The 13,122-nt window shown below is 45.0% G+C and overlaps 2 protein-coding genes across 6 annotated transcripts in view; one reads left to right on the top strand and one right to left on the bottom strand.

Annotated features, from left to right (window-relative positions):
• Dmac2l (distal membrane arm assembly complex 2 like) overlaps positions 1–6,243 on the bottom strand; it is a 28,775-nt gene extending 22,532 nt beyond the window's left edge. The window contains exon 1 of one of the 3 annotated variants that reach the window (XM_021179454.2): positions 6,191–6,243. The gene's annotated coding sequence lies outside the window, so the exon portion shown is untranslated. The other 2 variants (XM_021179455.1, XM_029484932.1) reach the window with 2 other exon arrangements.
• Positions 6,244–6,336: 93 nt separating this feature from the next.
• Positions 6,337–13,122, top strand: part of L2hgdh (L-2-hydroxyglutarate dehydrogenase) — a 32,212-nt gene continuing 25,426 nt past the window's right edge. For 2 of the 3 annotated variants that reach the window (XM_021179472.2, XM_021179473.2), the window contains exons 1-3: positions 6,350–6,551; positions 8,944–9,059; positions 9,662–9,813. In XM_021179472.2, the coding sequence (XP_021035131.1) occupies positions 6,409–6,551; positions 8,944–9,059; positions 9,662–9,813 (411 nt within the window). In that variant the 5' untranslated portion in view covers positions 6,350–6,408. Of the gene's footprint in view, positions 6,552–8,943; positions 9,060–9,661; positions 9,814–13,122 lie in introns of all 3 variants that reach the window. The other variant, XM_021179471.1, reaches the window with a different exon arrangement.

Genomic DNA, 13,122 nt, shown 5'->3' with positions numbered 1-13,122 from the left:
AAACAAACAAACAAACAAACCAAAACAAACAAACAAATCAAAATCTTTAATGTGCTCAGAACTATACTCATGGTCTTGCTAAGTACTAATGCAATCCACTCACAAGCTTTATTTAGTCTTCTGTATAAAATCATGGATACTTAACACATAATGGTCCTCAAACTCTTCCGGTCTGCTGAGTATGGCATTTAGAATGGTTAATGGAAAACCTTCCCGTGATAGCCAGAAATGCCAGCTCCTCGTGGCAACCCTAAGGTCTCAAAGAAAAGAATGGAGCACAGTTGACTCCATGCACTGTGGCAATGCTAACCACCCGGCGAAGAGCTGCCCATGCCTCATGCGGCCAGGGTCTTGACAAACTGTGGACACTGTTGGGTGGAGAACTCTACTCTGGTCGAAGTTGGTCAGTTTTCCCAAGTTCCTCATTCAGGGGAAAAATCTCTCAGAGCTGGGTCTGGCAGCCAAAGGCCAGACTGTCCTGTGTTGCAGCTGAAGATATAATGCTATCCTGTGTGACAGCCAAAGACCTCCAACTTCTGCCCCTCAGTGAAGACATCGAGCCTAGGAGTTAGGGTAACAGTCTAGGTGCAGTTGTCATTTTAACTGATAACAGAGACCATTTGGTTTACACTTCCTGCTATAATTTATCCTTTTCAGCTCTCTAATGGTGTTGATGGCTAACTGTAGCTTTGTCAGTTACCAACTACAAGCAAACCAGTCTCTCCAGGCAAGGCTGCAGCTGCCTGGTCATTTCATTTCATATGTAAAATCAGGCCCCGCCTTTCTAGAGCTACTGGGTCTCCTGCTGAGAAAGGTAGACTTGGACACAGTTTACCTTGCAGGCTCACTTGACCCTGAAAGAATAAACTTACAAAACAGGTTCAGCAACTTTTTAACTTGCTTTGCAATGACTACTCTCAATCAACTACTGGTGTCTCATGGTAAATGACTGGACAAAAGAAAAGGGTTGAAGTTTATATAAATTATGAGGGTCTAAGAAAGCATTTTTTACAAGTTGGAAAGATTTCACAATTTTTTTCCTTCTCAATATGCTATTGTTATATTAAGATGTCAAACATCATGAGTGCAAACAACAAAAAAAGATGTCAAATGTTCAGAGTTTAATATTATCATAGTGGCCAGCTCAAAAGTTAAATTTCCTTTGATTGTCTTCTAAGTATAGATTTAAAAGTGTTTCTCCTTGTGCTACAATCATCTCTGTCCAATCTATATATCCAACCCTCTGGATATCTAGGAAAGAAGTGATGCTTTTAACCCAGAATCGTTTTTTGGGGGTCCCCAAACTCTTACTATGACTCAAAGCTATAAGTTTACTTACTGCCTTTCCTACAATGTAAATTTCAGTACAGATTACAAACAATGGTAATGCTAATATATCTAAAACTTTTATGTCTTTTTGTAAATGTAAAGAACGCATGTAAGCTTCAGGGAGTCTTTAGACTTGGATCCACTTGTCACACAGGTGAAAGTCCAGAACTGTATCACAGACTAGTTCAAGTGGCTTGGGAAGTCACTAGCCCCAGGTGGTCCCTCAGGGCCTGGGCAGTGATGGAAACAGAGGTCACCCAGGCTTCACTCTTCTCCCTTCCCAACCTTTGACAGACATTCCAGCCTTCCTGGGCCTAAGGAAGATGCCCTAAATTCAGCTAAGAAGCAGTTACAGAAGAGATTACACTGTCCCTTATCATCCACAAAAAAGCTGGAATATGAGGTCCCAAAGAAACCCAGGACAAGGCTCACCCAGTACTCATGGCTCCTCCCAGTACTTCTCATCCCATCCCCCCACCCCCCACCCCCTAAACCTCTCCAGCCTAGGGCTTCTCTTTCCTTCCCTTCCCCCAGCTCCCGACTCCTACATAAGGCTGTCATTTTGGCCACACATTCTCTTGGCTCTGCTCTTGGCCCTCTTGGTCTACTTGTCCTCTGTTGTCTTCTCTTTCTTGCTCTCCCCCTCTTTCTCTCCTCTCTCAGCTTGGTTCATTCTGGACCTTTCCAGATGCTTCTGGCTGAACTGTCCCTCATATCTACAATAAAATCCTTCTCAATAATACCTTGGAGCAGTCATGTCCTCATTTTCATTCACCAAATTTGCTAATTCATTCAAGCAGAAAACTGGGGGAAATACGTGGGAATGGGTTTTTAAAATATGGAATAATGGTGGAAGGAACATAAAACTAGAGCAGGATGAATTTGTAGATATGGAGCCACTGAGTGGGGATTCTAGGTTTATTTAATATGGAAGTGCACAGAGCTAAAACATAAAAGTCAAAAGTTTGATTGGTTGGCAGGAGAGCATGTTAAAAGACAGCCTACCATCTGGAGCTGGAATGTGTAACATTCCTTGGCTTGGTGCTGATGGAGGGGTTTTAAGGCTCAGGAACACTGAAGTGGGTACATGTAAAAACCAGTTCTGCACACTGGGAGGGTCCAGAGGCAGAGGCATGCCTTTCAATAATCCTAGAGAACTGAAAACGGTGGGAGTGGCACTGGCACATTCAGGAGTTTTGCTGTTGCTTCTTCTTTACTTGTGCCAGACCTTACAGTTGGAGACACTGATGCTCAATTAAAGTCAATGGGATAACTTTGAGTCCTGGGCTAGCAGGGGTCAGGTGGCAGCATTAGATTGTCAAAATGGGTGTAGTTACCATGACCAGCAACAGAGGCACAGCAATGTTTGTCACTACTGGCCTGGCCTCTATGGAGCTCTGAGACTCACTCGTATCTTTCACCTTGTTTTCAGAAAACAAGAAGCCTAAGTTTTCATTTGATCTGCATAAGCGAAAACACTCTAGAGCAAATGAAAAGAACAAATCTATATTGTAGTGCAGCAGTAGGGTCTGGGTACCAGCTAATCTCCAGACTATGCAGTATACAAATACAGAACTCCTTGAGTAGAGGAAGGAGGGCCCTGGCCTAAAACTGGGACTTTTAAAGTATTGAAAATTATAAAGACTGCAGGACTCTTTCCTAAATTTACGTTATTTATTTAAGCCATCTCCTCCCAAAAGCAAGGGGATAGAAAGTTGGTATAATGGTCGCCATTTGATAGAAGGGTTGAGTTTAGCATCCCACATGCTTTTGTGGTCCATATGCAGAGTAGTGGTCCTTTGTTGCCTGGGTGAAGGTCCAGACTCATCTTCATAGCCAACCAGAAATGGAACAACCTGACTTATCGAAACAAAGAGTGTGGCTATTGCCCCAGGAAAAGGGCTTGTCTTGATTCAAAGAGGGGTAAGTGACTAACTCAGGCTGTCTACTGCCCTTCATGTTGCAACTTCAGGAAAATGATAAACATCCTCACTTCTGTCATGGGCAGTACTAAGAAGTAGGTGAGGGCCTTCCACATTTGGCTAAGCTCTCCATGCTAGGGCTCTACTTAACAAGGGCTATCCCACCTTTCAGCAGGTCCATCCTAGCACCAGAGACACCCACGATGCACTGCTACAGCTGATACCAGGATGGTGTGACTTTTAAGGTTATATTTAGGGGGCTGGAGAGATGGTTCTACACGTAAGAGCATTGGTTACTCTTCTAGAGGATTCAGATTCAATCCCTAGCACCAACATTGCAGCTTATAAGCACTTGAAACCCCGGTTCCAAAGGACCCATTGCCCTATACTGGCCTCTATGGACACCTGGCACCAACGTGGCATATAAACATGTATGCAGGCAGAACCTCCATACACATAAAAGTTATATTTTATGATGTGATATGGCATGTTGGGAACAAACAAGAAAGGGAAGGTTGTGGTTTAACAGTGATGTGCTTGGGTGGAGTTGACATGAGGTCAATTGTGTTAGTTTTGGTCAAATTGACAATAGCTAGAATCATCTGGGAAGAGGGACTTTTGATTGAGAAAACTCTTCCGTATGACAGGTAAAAGATTTGTGGGGCATTTTCTTGGTTGATGACTCAGTGTGGAAGGGCTAAGCTCACTGCGGGTGGTGCCATCCCTAGGCAAGTGGTCTTGAGGTACACAAGAAAACAAGCTGGGGAAGCAGTAAGCAACACTCTTCCATGGCCTCTCCTTCAGTTTCTGCTGGAACTTTCCTTCACAATGGACTAAGAGCTGTAGGACGAAATAACTCCTTTCCTTCTGAGTTGCTTTTGGTCATGATATTTATCACATCAAAAGCAAACTAGGACACCGGGTCTTTCTTTATTATTTCTCATAACTGCATGAGAACCCACAATTACTGTAACACACTGAAATTAAGATACAACCTATTTGTTTGTGATGGAATGAATAAACAGGGAACATTGTTTCTTCCCCACCAATGAAACAAATCATGTAGTACTACTCATGAAATCAATCAATCAAGCATAATAAAAAGCTAATGCTTTGCCGAGCTCTTCTCATACACACACCATTATCTATCTGCTCAAGGGCACTTCAGACAGAAAGTTGTCTGAGGTGGAGATGATAGGTTGAACCTGAGCCACTTACTGGCTGGAACCAACATTCAAACCAGCGAGTCCTTCCTTCCAGCGACAGTCTGTCCTGAAGGACTATCATCAAGCCCTGAATGGGAATTACATTGGTATGGTGACAAAGAACCACAGAGCTTTACAGTTATAAGGTCTTTTTTTTTTTTTTTTTTTTTTTTTTTTTGGTTTTTCAAGACAGGGTTTCTCTGTGTAGCCCTGGCTGTCCTGGAACTCNCTTTGTAGACCAGGCTGGCCTCGAACTCAGAAATCCGCCTGCCTCTGCCTCCCGAGTGCTGGGATTAGAGGCGTGCGCCACCACGCCCGGCCAGTTATAAGGTCTTTTAAGTGACTGCACAGCTCTCATTTTTACAGTGGAGGAAACACAAGTGCCCTCCCCTGTGAGTGGCTATCCTGAGGCATGGACATTTAAAGCTCTCTCTTAGTCCAGTGATTAAGGGAAGGTTGAACCAGGAAGTCCGCATGGGACTGACCTAGGCACATATGTTATACTTGTGTAGCTTGGTTTTCAAGTGGGATAAGCAGGAGCCCGCCTTTGGGACCCTTTTCTCCTACTGGGCTGCCCTGTCTAGTTTCAATAGGAGAGAATGTGTCTAGTCTTATACCGTGGCTGGTTGATATCCATGGGAGGCTGCCCCTTTTCCTAAGTGGATGGGTGGGGGTGGGGTCGATAGTGAGAGGAAGGCACAGAGCGCTTTGGAGGCTTGCTTTTAGAAATTTGGCAAGAATTTGAGGTTGGGCCAGGACTGGGAAGTAGGCTTAAGATGAACACAGCTGAGGGCAGAGTTATTCTGTATTTTGATGGGTCTTGATGAGACTCTGAATACAACAATCATGGCACCTTTGTTTATGCTTTGTTCCTTAACTCTGTTTATGGCTTAGGACTGACCTTATTCTTTGCATGTACTTAGGATGGTATAAAAGCAGACTGGAGGAAAAATAACCTTGCTTCAGCCTCAGAACGGGCTGGGGTTATGTTAATAGTGCTGTCTAATTGTCTTTTTCTTTTCAATTTTTCATCCCTCCCTGGAGAACCTGTTGACTGAGCTGGCTTAGTCAGGAAGGACTGAGAGAAGGGAGGGGAAGCTGGGGTAGAGATGTAAATTAATAAATAAAAAAGTTTGGGAAGAAAAGAAAAGTTTGAGGCTAGAGAGATGGCTCTATGGTTAAGACTGTTAACTGGTCTTACCTGAGGGCCTAGATTCCCAGCGCCCATATGGCAGCTCAAAACTTCCAGTTTCAGGGGATCCTCTACTCCCCTTTCTGGTCTCTACAAACTCCTGTTGCAATAAGCTCACATAGGCACATACACAAGTCAATAATAGAAACCCAAAAAACAACACTAAATGAAGACAGGGACCGAGCTGTCTACTTTCATCCAGCGCCTAGCTCAGCGACCGATATTTATAAGCCGAGTCAGTGGTTGAATAAACGACACCAACCAGGAGCCCCACGAAGGGCCCAGAAACCCACGGGCAATCAGCAGGGTAGTGACAGGGAGCGGCAGGAGGTGGCTTAGCCTCTGGCTCCCCGGCCACAGCGTCGCCAACCGACCAGGAGGCATGGCCGAAGGAGAGGCCGCGGGAGCCAGGGGTCACCCCGACAGGCCCAGCCTTCTCTGGCGGAACAGCGCCGGCGTCCAGTCAAGCCTGTGCGGGCGGAGGTCCGGGAGAGTGGAACCACCACCCGGTCCCCGCCTTCACCCTAGCTCCTCTTACTCACGGCGTCCTGCGTCCCTGCGTCTGGCCGGCCCTTCGCCTTCGGCCTTTTCCCACTACGGCGCTCGCCCATTGGCCAGCGGAGGCCACGCCCACGTCAGGCAAACGCGCGTGTTTCATTGGCTCTCGTCTGGGGGCGGGGCTGGAGAGCGGCGCGCTTCACCCTTAGAGTCCGTTCAGGTTGCGGCTGCTGGGGTGGAGGGAGGGGAGGTGGCGCAGGCCATGTGGCCGACCCTGCGCTACGTAGGCGGTGTCTGCGGACTGGCCCGGTACTGCGAGGCTGGGGGCTTCCTCCGCGCAAGCGGACCGGCGTCCGGGGTGCCCGGGCTACTGTGCGGGGGTGGCCGCAGGAGCTCCAGCACCAGGTAAATGAGAGGCGGCGGCCTGCACTTGCTGCTCCGCTCAGGGATCTCCAACTGAACCTGTGCCCCCGACTCGATGTCTCTGTCCCCGGCGAGGAAGTCCTGATTCTGCGGTCCAGCCTCGAATCCTAGGAGCCGCTGACCCGCAGGGTTCGTCCACTGCGTTTGTGGGCCATAGGGAAGGCAGTGTTGAGTTGAGGTCGGGAGCCAATCTGGCTCCGAATACACAACTCCTCCATTTCTTAACCACTCTAAAGGGTGACTGGTGACTAGGATCCTAGTCTGGCCCCTAGGTGGTCATTTTGAAGATTAAAAGACCTAGCACACTGCCAATAAGTATGCTGCTTCTTAACTAGCATCCCCTGTGTTGCTTGGAAAATCCAGAACTTGGCTTCTGTGGGTCGGTTCCTTGCACACACTAGAGTTGTCCTCATGAGAAGCAACTCCGTTGCCTACTGTGAGCTGCCTAGGAAAGCTGGCAAATACAGTGTTCGGTATGAAAGCTTTAAGGGCGGGGGTAGGGGAGCTTTTGATTGTTTGAGACGAGGTAGACCATGCGAATGGATTTAGTGGCAGACCGAGGTGTGGCACGACACTGGAGAGGGGCAGTGTTTTTGTTTAAGACGCGTTTAAAGGTCATGTTAAACGGTAGTGATTTGTTTTCCTTTGGCTGTCCTATGACTCCTGGTGTAGATCAGGCTGGCCTCTAATGCCTCAAGCTATCAACCTGCCCCTCCTTTCCTAGTGCAGGAATTAAAGGCACGTGCCACCCAACCTGCGCCACCTTAACTTTTGAGACTGGATCTCTCCCAATTTCTCTCTCTCCCTCTCCCTGTTTCCCTCCCCCTCCGTGTGTGTGTTTGTGTGTGTGTGTTTCTATCTGTCACCTGCTTTTTCCACATGGGGTCTCTCTGTATCCTGGCTATCTTGTTGACTAGGCTGTCCTTGAACTCAGAGATCTTCCGTGTCTGCAGGGATTAAAGCTGTGTACCTCCACTGCCTCGGGGCAGGAGAGGGATGGGGTGGGGGATAGGGTCTTTTGAGGTGATTGGTTGTTCAGTAAGCCGAGGGATCTGCCTGTCTCCCTGCCCCTGACCCCAAGGTTACATGGGTTGAACAATGAATGCCCTTATATAAAGGTGCTTTGGGTACAAACTCAGGTCCTCACTTGTATGGCAAGCACTTCGCCAATTAACCATTTTCCTATCCCGATTTTTAAAATACTGATTATTTTGAAACAATTGTAGACCTATAGAAAGTTGCAAAAATTATAGAATGGTTTTATGTCACCTTCCTCCTGTCTTAGTGTTAATGTTGATACAATGCACACGTTCGGGTTTTAACAAATTTACGTGCATTCTGTGTTCTGTGTATAGCTCTATACAGTTTAATCATATTTTGTGTAATCTCAGTTTGGGCATAGAAATGCTCCATTGTGGGCCTGGACACGGGTGCCCTCTAAGGTGTCAGGGCCCGGCTATTAGTCAGCTTTTGAGGCTCACCAAAGACGAGCCCTGACAGCAGCCCACAGCTCTGCCAGACACTGGGCTACAGCAGCTGCCCTGGTAGCAACATGAATGAACAGTATCTGCCAAGTGCTGGCTTTGTAATAGTCAGCAGTGATACCAGCCAAAAAGTAAGGTTTAGGGACTTTCCTGGATCCTGTAACTGTGGACTAGGTCTTTGCTGGATTTGCTCTGTGTTCCCATTTTGGCAGGTTTGGGGGCCTTCATGCTAGGTTCTAAGCTCAGGATGGTGCCTACAACATGGTTGGTTGTGCTAAGGTCTATGGGCCTCTGAAAGCATCTCTGGAGAGAAAACCTTGCCATAACCTATCCTCAGGTAGAGGCATCTGCTGGTTGTTTCATGTAGGGGGCCTCCACCCTCAACATCCTTTGGTTCACTTTCATCCACGGTTCCCCTCACTCCTTCCCTGTCACCCAGGAGCCTATGATAAATGCTCCATCATGATCAGAGGGAAGTTGAAGAAGGTTCATATGCAGAGACTATGGTCCCAGCAGAACTTCAGTATCTGGTTCTGTCTGGGAGGGCAAAGGACAAATGATATATAAGTAGTATAAATGGTATGTGCTATGTAATGAGATATGTGTTATATAATACATAAATGACATGTTATAAATTAGTACTTTAATTGCTCCCTAATGAAAATTATGCAAGTGAAGTTTGGTGAGGTCTATAAACATAAATATGTGGATGCTCCATCTTCATGCACATCAGAAGCCAGAAGCAGACCCTACTACAGATGGTTGTGAGTCACCGTGTGGTTGTCGGAAATTGAACTTAGGATCTCTGGAAAAGCAGCCAGTCCTCTTAACCCCTGAGCCATCTCTCCAGCTCCTAAATTTAAATTCTTAAAGCTTGCTTTCTTTTAAAGCTCTTTTGATATAGTCATCGTTGGAGGTGGAATTGTGGGCCTTGCCTCTGCCAGAACGCTCATCCTGAAACATCCCGGACTTTCGATTAGTGTGGTGGAAAAGGAGAAAGATTTAGGTATGCATGCCCTCAGCTTGCTGGGAACCTGCTTATTTTGTCAGGCTGAATCAGTTATGAAAAATGTGGATGTTAGTGTCTCATTTTGTGTTCTCTTGAAAGCAAAGTCTGGAACAAGGGCTTGAGAGGAGGTGGTTTATTTGAGGGATTATATGAGATGGTAGGAAGAAGGGAGGGGGTGGGGGAAAAATCCACAGGAGGGTCCACCTCCTCCTGGGGCTGGAGACCCCCAGGGAGGGAGTAGCACAGTGCTCCCCAGGTTTGTTCTCATCCATCCAATCAGCTTCTAGGATTGTCCCTAGTGATGCTATCAGCTTCACCCTCCTCCAAAAACACAGAAAGGGCCTTGGAGCATGTGCAGAGAGCCTCTGCAGGCCTTTAAAGTGACTTGATGAAGTGGTGTTTAAACAAAGCTTAAGCTGAAATCAAGCAAGGATGGTTTAGCATGGATGCCAGGATAGCTGCTATAGGACATTGCCGATAAAACAATTCTAGGCAGAATTTCTCAATGATGTAGGCTCAGATAGCTTCGTGTATCACCTCCTAGGCTTTGTGTGAGACATTTACTTTTTTTTTTATTTACCCTGTCTCTTGTTTTATAGCTCTTCACCAGACTGGACACAACAGTGGTGTCATACACAGTGGGATTTACTATAAACCAGAATCTCTGAAGGCTAAATTGTGTGTAGAAGGTGCAGCCCTCATCTATGAGTACTGCAACCTCAAGGGAATTCCCTACAGGCAATGTGGCAAGGTACAGCATTTCACTGTGGTCTCAGTTTATTTAGAGCAAGCCATTTCTTAGGTTTAATGTTGAAAATTTTAAAAAGATGTGACTTTTCCTGCTTTTGTGCCTATGTAATTTAATGTAACAAAACATGATTTGTGATTTCATGTAATTAAAAGTAAGTTTTATTGACATAATAAGTATTCAGTTTAGATATTAGCATATTTACAAAGTTGTGCCAGTATTAACACTAATTTAAAAATATTTTCATCACCCCCAAAATAAACCCTATACCAGCAGCTCCCATTCCTACCACTCCTGGGCCCCTAACAACCATTTTGTTTTCTGTCTCTATACAGCTGCCTGCTTTTATACTAATTTATAAGTAAGATTATGTCTGAACATCTGTATTTTATGATATTTTAAAAAGATATACACTTACCATCATGTTTTCGGAGCTGGTCCGTACTGGAGCATTAGTTAGTACCCCGTGCTCTCTGATGCTGACCCCATTATGAGGATGTGCCTCACCTTGCTTAGGCACCTACCAGCTGATATCCATTGAGTTGTTTCTGCTTTTTTGGTTATGAATAATATAGTAATAGGTATTTATGTATAGCTTTTATGGAGGAAAATTCTTATTTCTCAGTGGAATATTTCGAGAAATGGAATTTCTGGGTTCTGTGGAAACTCAATCTTTAATATTTGAAGGAACTGCCAAACATTTTTTCCAGATTGTTACAGGAATTAGTGAGGATCCCCTAGCCTCATATGTTACTCATTCTTACCAATGCTTATTATTTTGTTTTTACTTTAGCCAATCTGATAGCAATGTAACACCTCATAGAAATTTTTGTTTGTTCATTTGTTGCTTAGGGTTTTTTTTTTTTTTTTTGGTTTTTCGAGACAGGGTTTCTCTGTATAGCTCTGGCTGTCCTGGAACTCACTTTGTAGACCAGGCTGGCCTCGAACTCAGAAATCCNCCTGCCTCTGCCTCCCGAGTGCTGGGATTAAAGGCGTGCGCCACCACGCGCCGCGAGCTATAGCTTTTTAACAGTATAGCTGGTTTTCCTCATTGTGTTGACTAATGATACCGAGTACTTTTCCTTTGCGTGTATGAAAGTGTGTGTGTGTGTGTGTGTGTGTGTGTGTGTACTTCTGTGAGGTACTACTTTAGCAATAAAGTACAGATAAAGGCAGAAGGGCTACGTAAGTATCCAGCAACTGATGAATAAAGAAAATGTGGTGTAGAGGCTGTTGCATGTACAATCTGAAAGAACTAAATTCATTGAAGTAGCAGGTTAAATGTTGATTACCAGCGGCTGGGAGTAAGTGAAGACGGGACAGAACACTTCTGAAGAGCCTTCATAAACATGTGACTACAGGAAGTACAGTGTGCTGTATTCTTGGAGACTATTGAGAACAGATTTGATAGGATCAGATTGGCCAACATCAAGACAAAATAGTACGTGTTGGTAAGAATATGGAGGCCAGAGGTTAACATCAGGTGTGTTTCTTAATCATATTCTACCCTATTTCTTGAGACAGGGCCTGTTATTGAACCTGGAACTCACTGATTGGTTAGGGCATGTGGCCAGCAAGCCCCGGGGCTAGCTCATTCTCCTGTCTCTGCCTCACCAGTGCGGAGACTACAGGCTCGTGTCAGCAAACCAGTACAAAGGCGCTAGAGAGCCAGCCACAAGTCCTCACATTTGCCCAGCAACTGCTCTCTCCACAGAGCCATCTCTAGTTTTTAAAATTATTTTTAATTTATTTCTAATTGGCAAAAATATGTACCTACTATATTCAACATATAGATGTGAATGTGTATGTGATAGCATGAATACACAGGACAGTCATTTTGCAGTGACAATACTTAACAATTACCTCACACACTTGATGAGTTGTTTGCTGTTGTTTTGGTTTTTCAAGACAGGGGTTCTCTGAGTAGTTTTGGCTATCCTGGAACTCACTTTGTAGACCAAGGCAGGCCTTAAACTCACAGAGATCCTCTGCCTCCCAAATTTTGGGGTTAAAGGTATGCACCACTACCCCTGCCCAGCTTACACTAGCTGTTTTAAAATCTGTTCTCAATAATCTCCAAGAATACAGCACACTGTACTTCCTGTAGTCACATGTTTATGAAGGCTCTTCGGAAGTGTTCTGTCCCGTCTTCACTTACTCCCAGCCGCTGGTAACCAGCATTTAACCTGCTACTTCTATGAATTTAGTTCTTTCAGATTGTACATGCAACAGCCTCTACACCACATTTTCTTTATTCATCAGTTGCTGGATACTTACGTAGCCCTTCTGCCTTTGAACTCAGAGAGCCACCTGCCTCTGCCTCCTGTGCTGTGATTAAAGCTTGCACCACCACCACCTGGCTTGTTTTAGAGTTTTCAATGTGTAAGTCTTGCTGCCTCTTGTTAAAATTATTCCTCTATAATTTATTTTTTTAGATATTTATTTATATTATTTATATATGTGAATACATCATAGCTGACTTCTGGTAAGAAGAGGACATCTGATCCCATTACAGATGGTTGTGAGCCACCATGTGGTTGCTGGGAATTGAACTCAGGACCTTTGGAAGAGTAATCAGTGCTCTTAACCGCTGAGCCATTTCTCCAGCCCCCTATAATTTATTTTTATTGATGTTTTTATGAGAGAATTGTTTTCTTAATGCCATTTGTATTAGTTTTGTGTGCGTGTGCATATTTCTTAGGTTTTCCACCTGCAGGATTCTGTCTTGTTATCTATAACTATATTACGTTTCTTTCTCAGCGTGCGCACACACACACTTGCTCTCTATATATACACTGTGGTGTGTGTATAAGAGTTAGAGGAAGAGCTGTGAGAGGCATTCTTTCATTCCACCATACAGATTCCAGGGACAAAGCTCTGGTGTTTAGGCTTGATGGCCTATCCCTTTTCCAGCTAAGCTATCTCCGCAGCCCCTGGGTTTTTGCTTTTTAAGCATCAGCGTGTTAGAATTGGCTTTCTGCCTCTGTTGAGCTTTTCGTAACTTTCTGCTTCATTATGCTAGCTTTTGGGTGTTAGGCTGATCTTGTCTTCCTGTGGGTTATGCCATACGACCCTTTTTATCTGTGCTGTATTTAATTTTACTGACCATTTTGCCAAAGATTTTTGCATCTGTATTTACAAATGAGGGCTGAGGGTGTGTAGTTCAGGAAAGCATGGGAGCATACGGACTTCATAAAAGTAATTTGAAAGCGGGATGGTGATGCACACGCCTTTAATCCCAGCACTTGGGAGGCAGAGGCAGGTGGCTCTCTGAGTTCAAAGGCAGAAGGGCTACGTAAGTATCCAGCAACT

Source organism: Mus caroli, chromosome 12 (assembly GCF_900094665.2).
Source record: "Mus caroli chromosome 12, CAROLI_EIJ_v1.1, whole genome shotgun sequence".
Classification (NCBI taxonomy): Eukaryota; Metazoa; Chordata; class Mammalia; order Rodentia; family Muridae; genus Mus; species Mus caroli.
The sequence above is the reverse complement of the archived record's forward strand: the minus strand, read 5'-3'. Positions and strand labels throughout refer to the sequence as shown.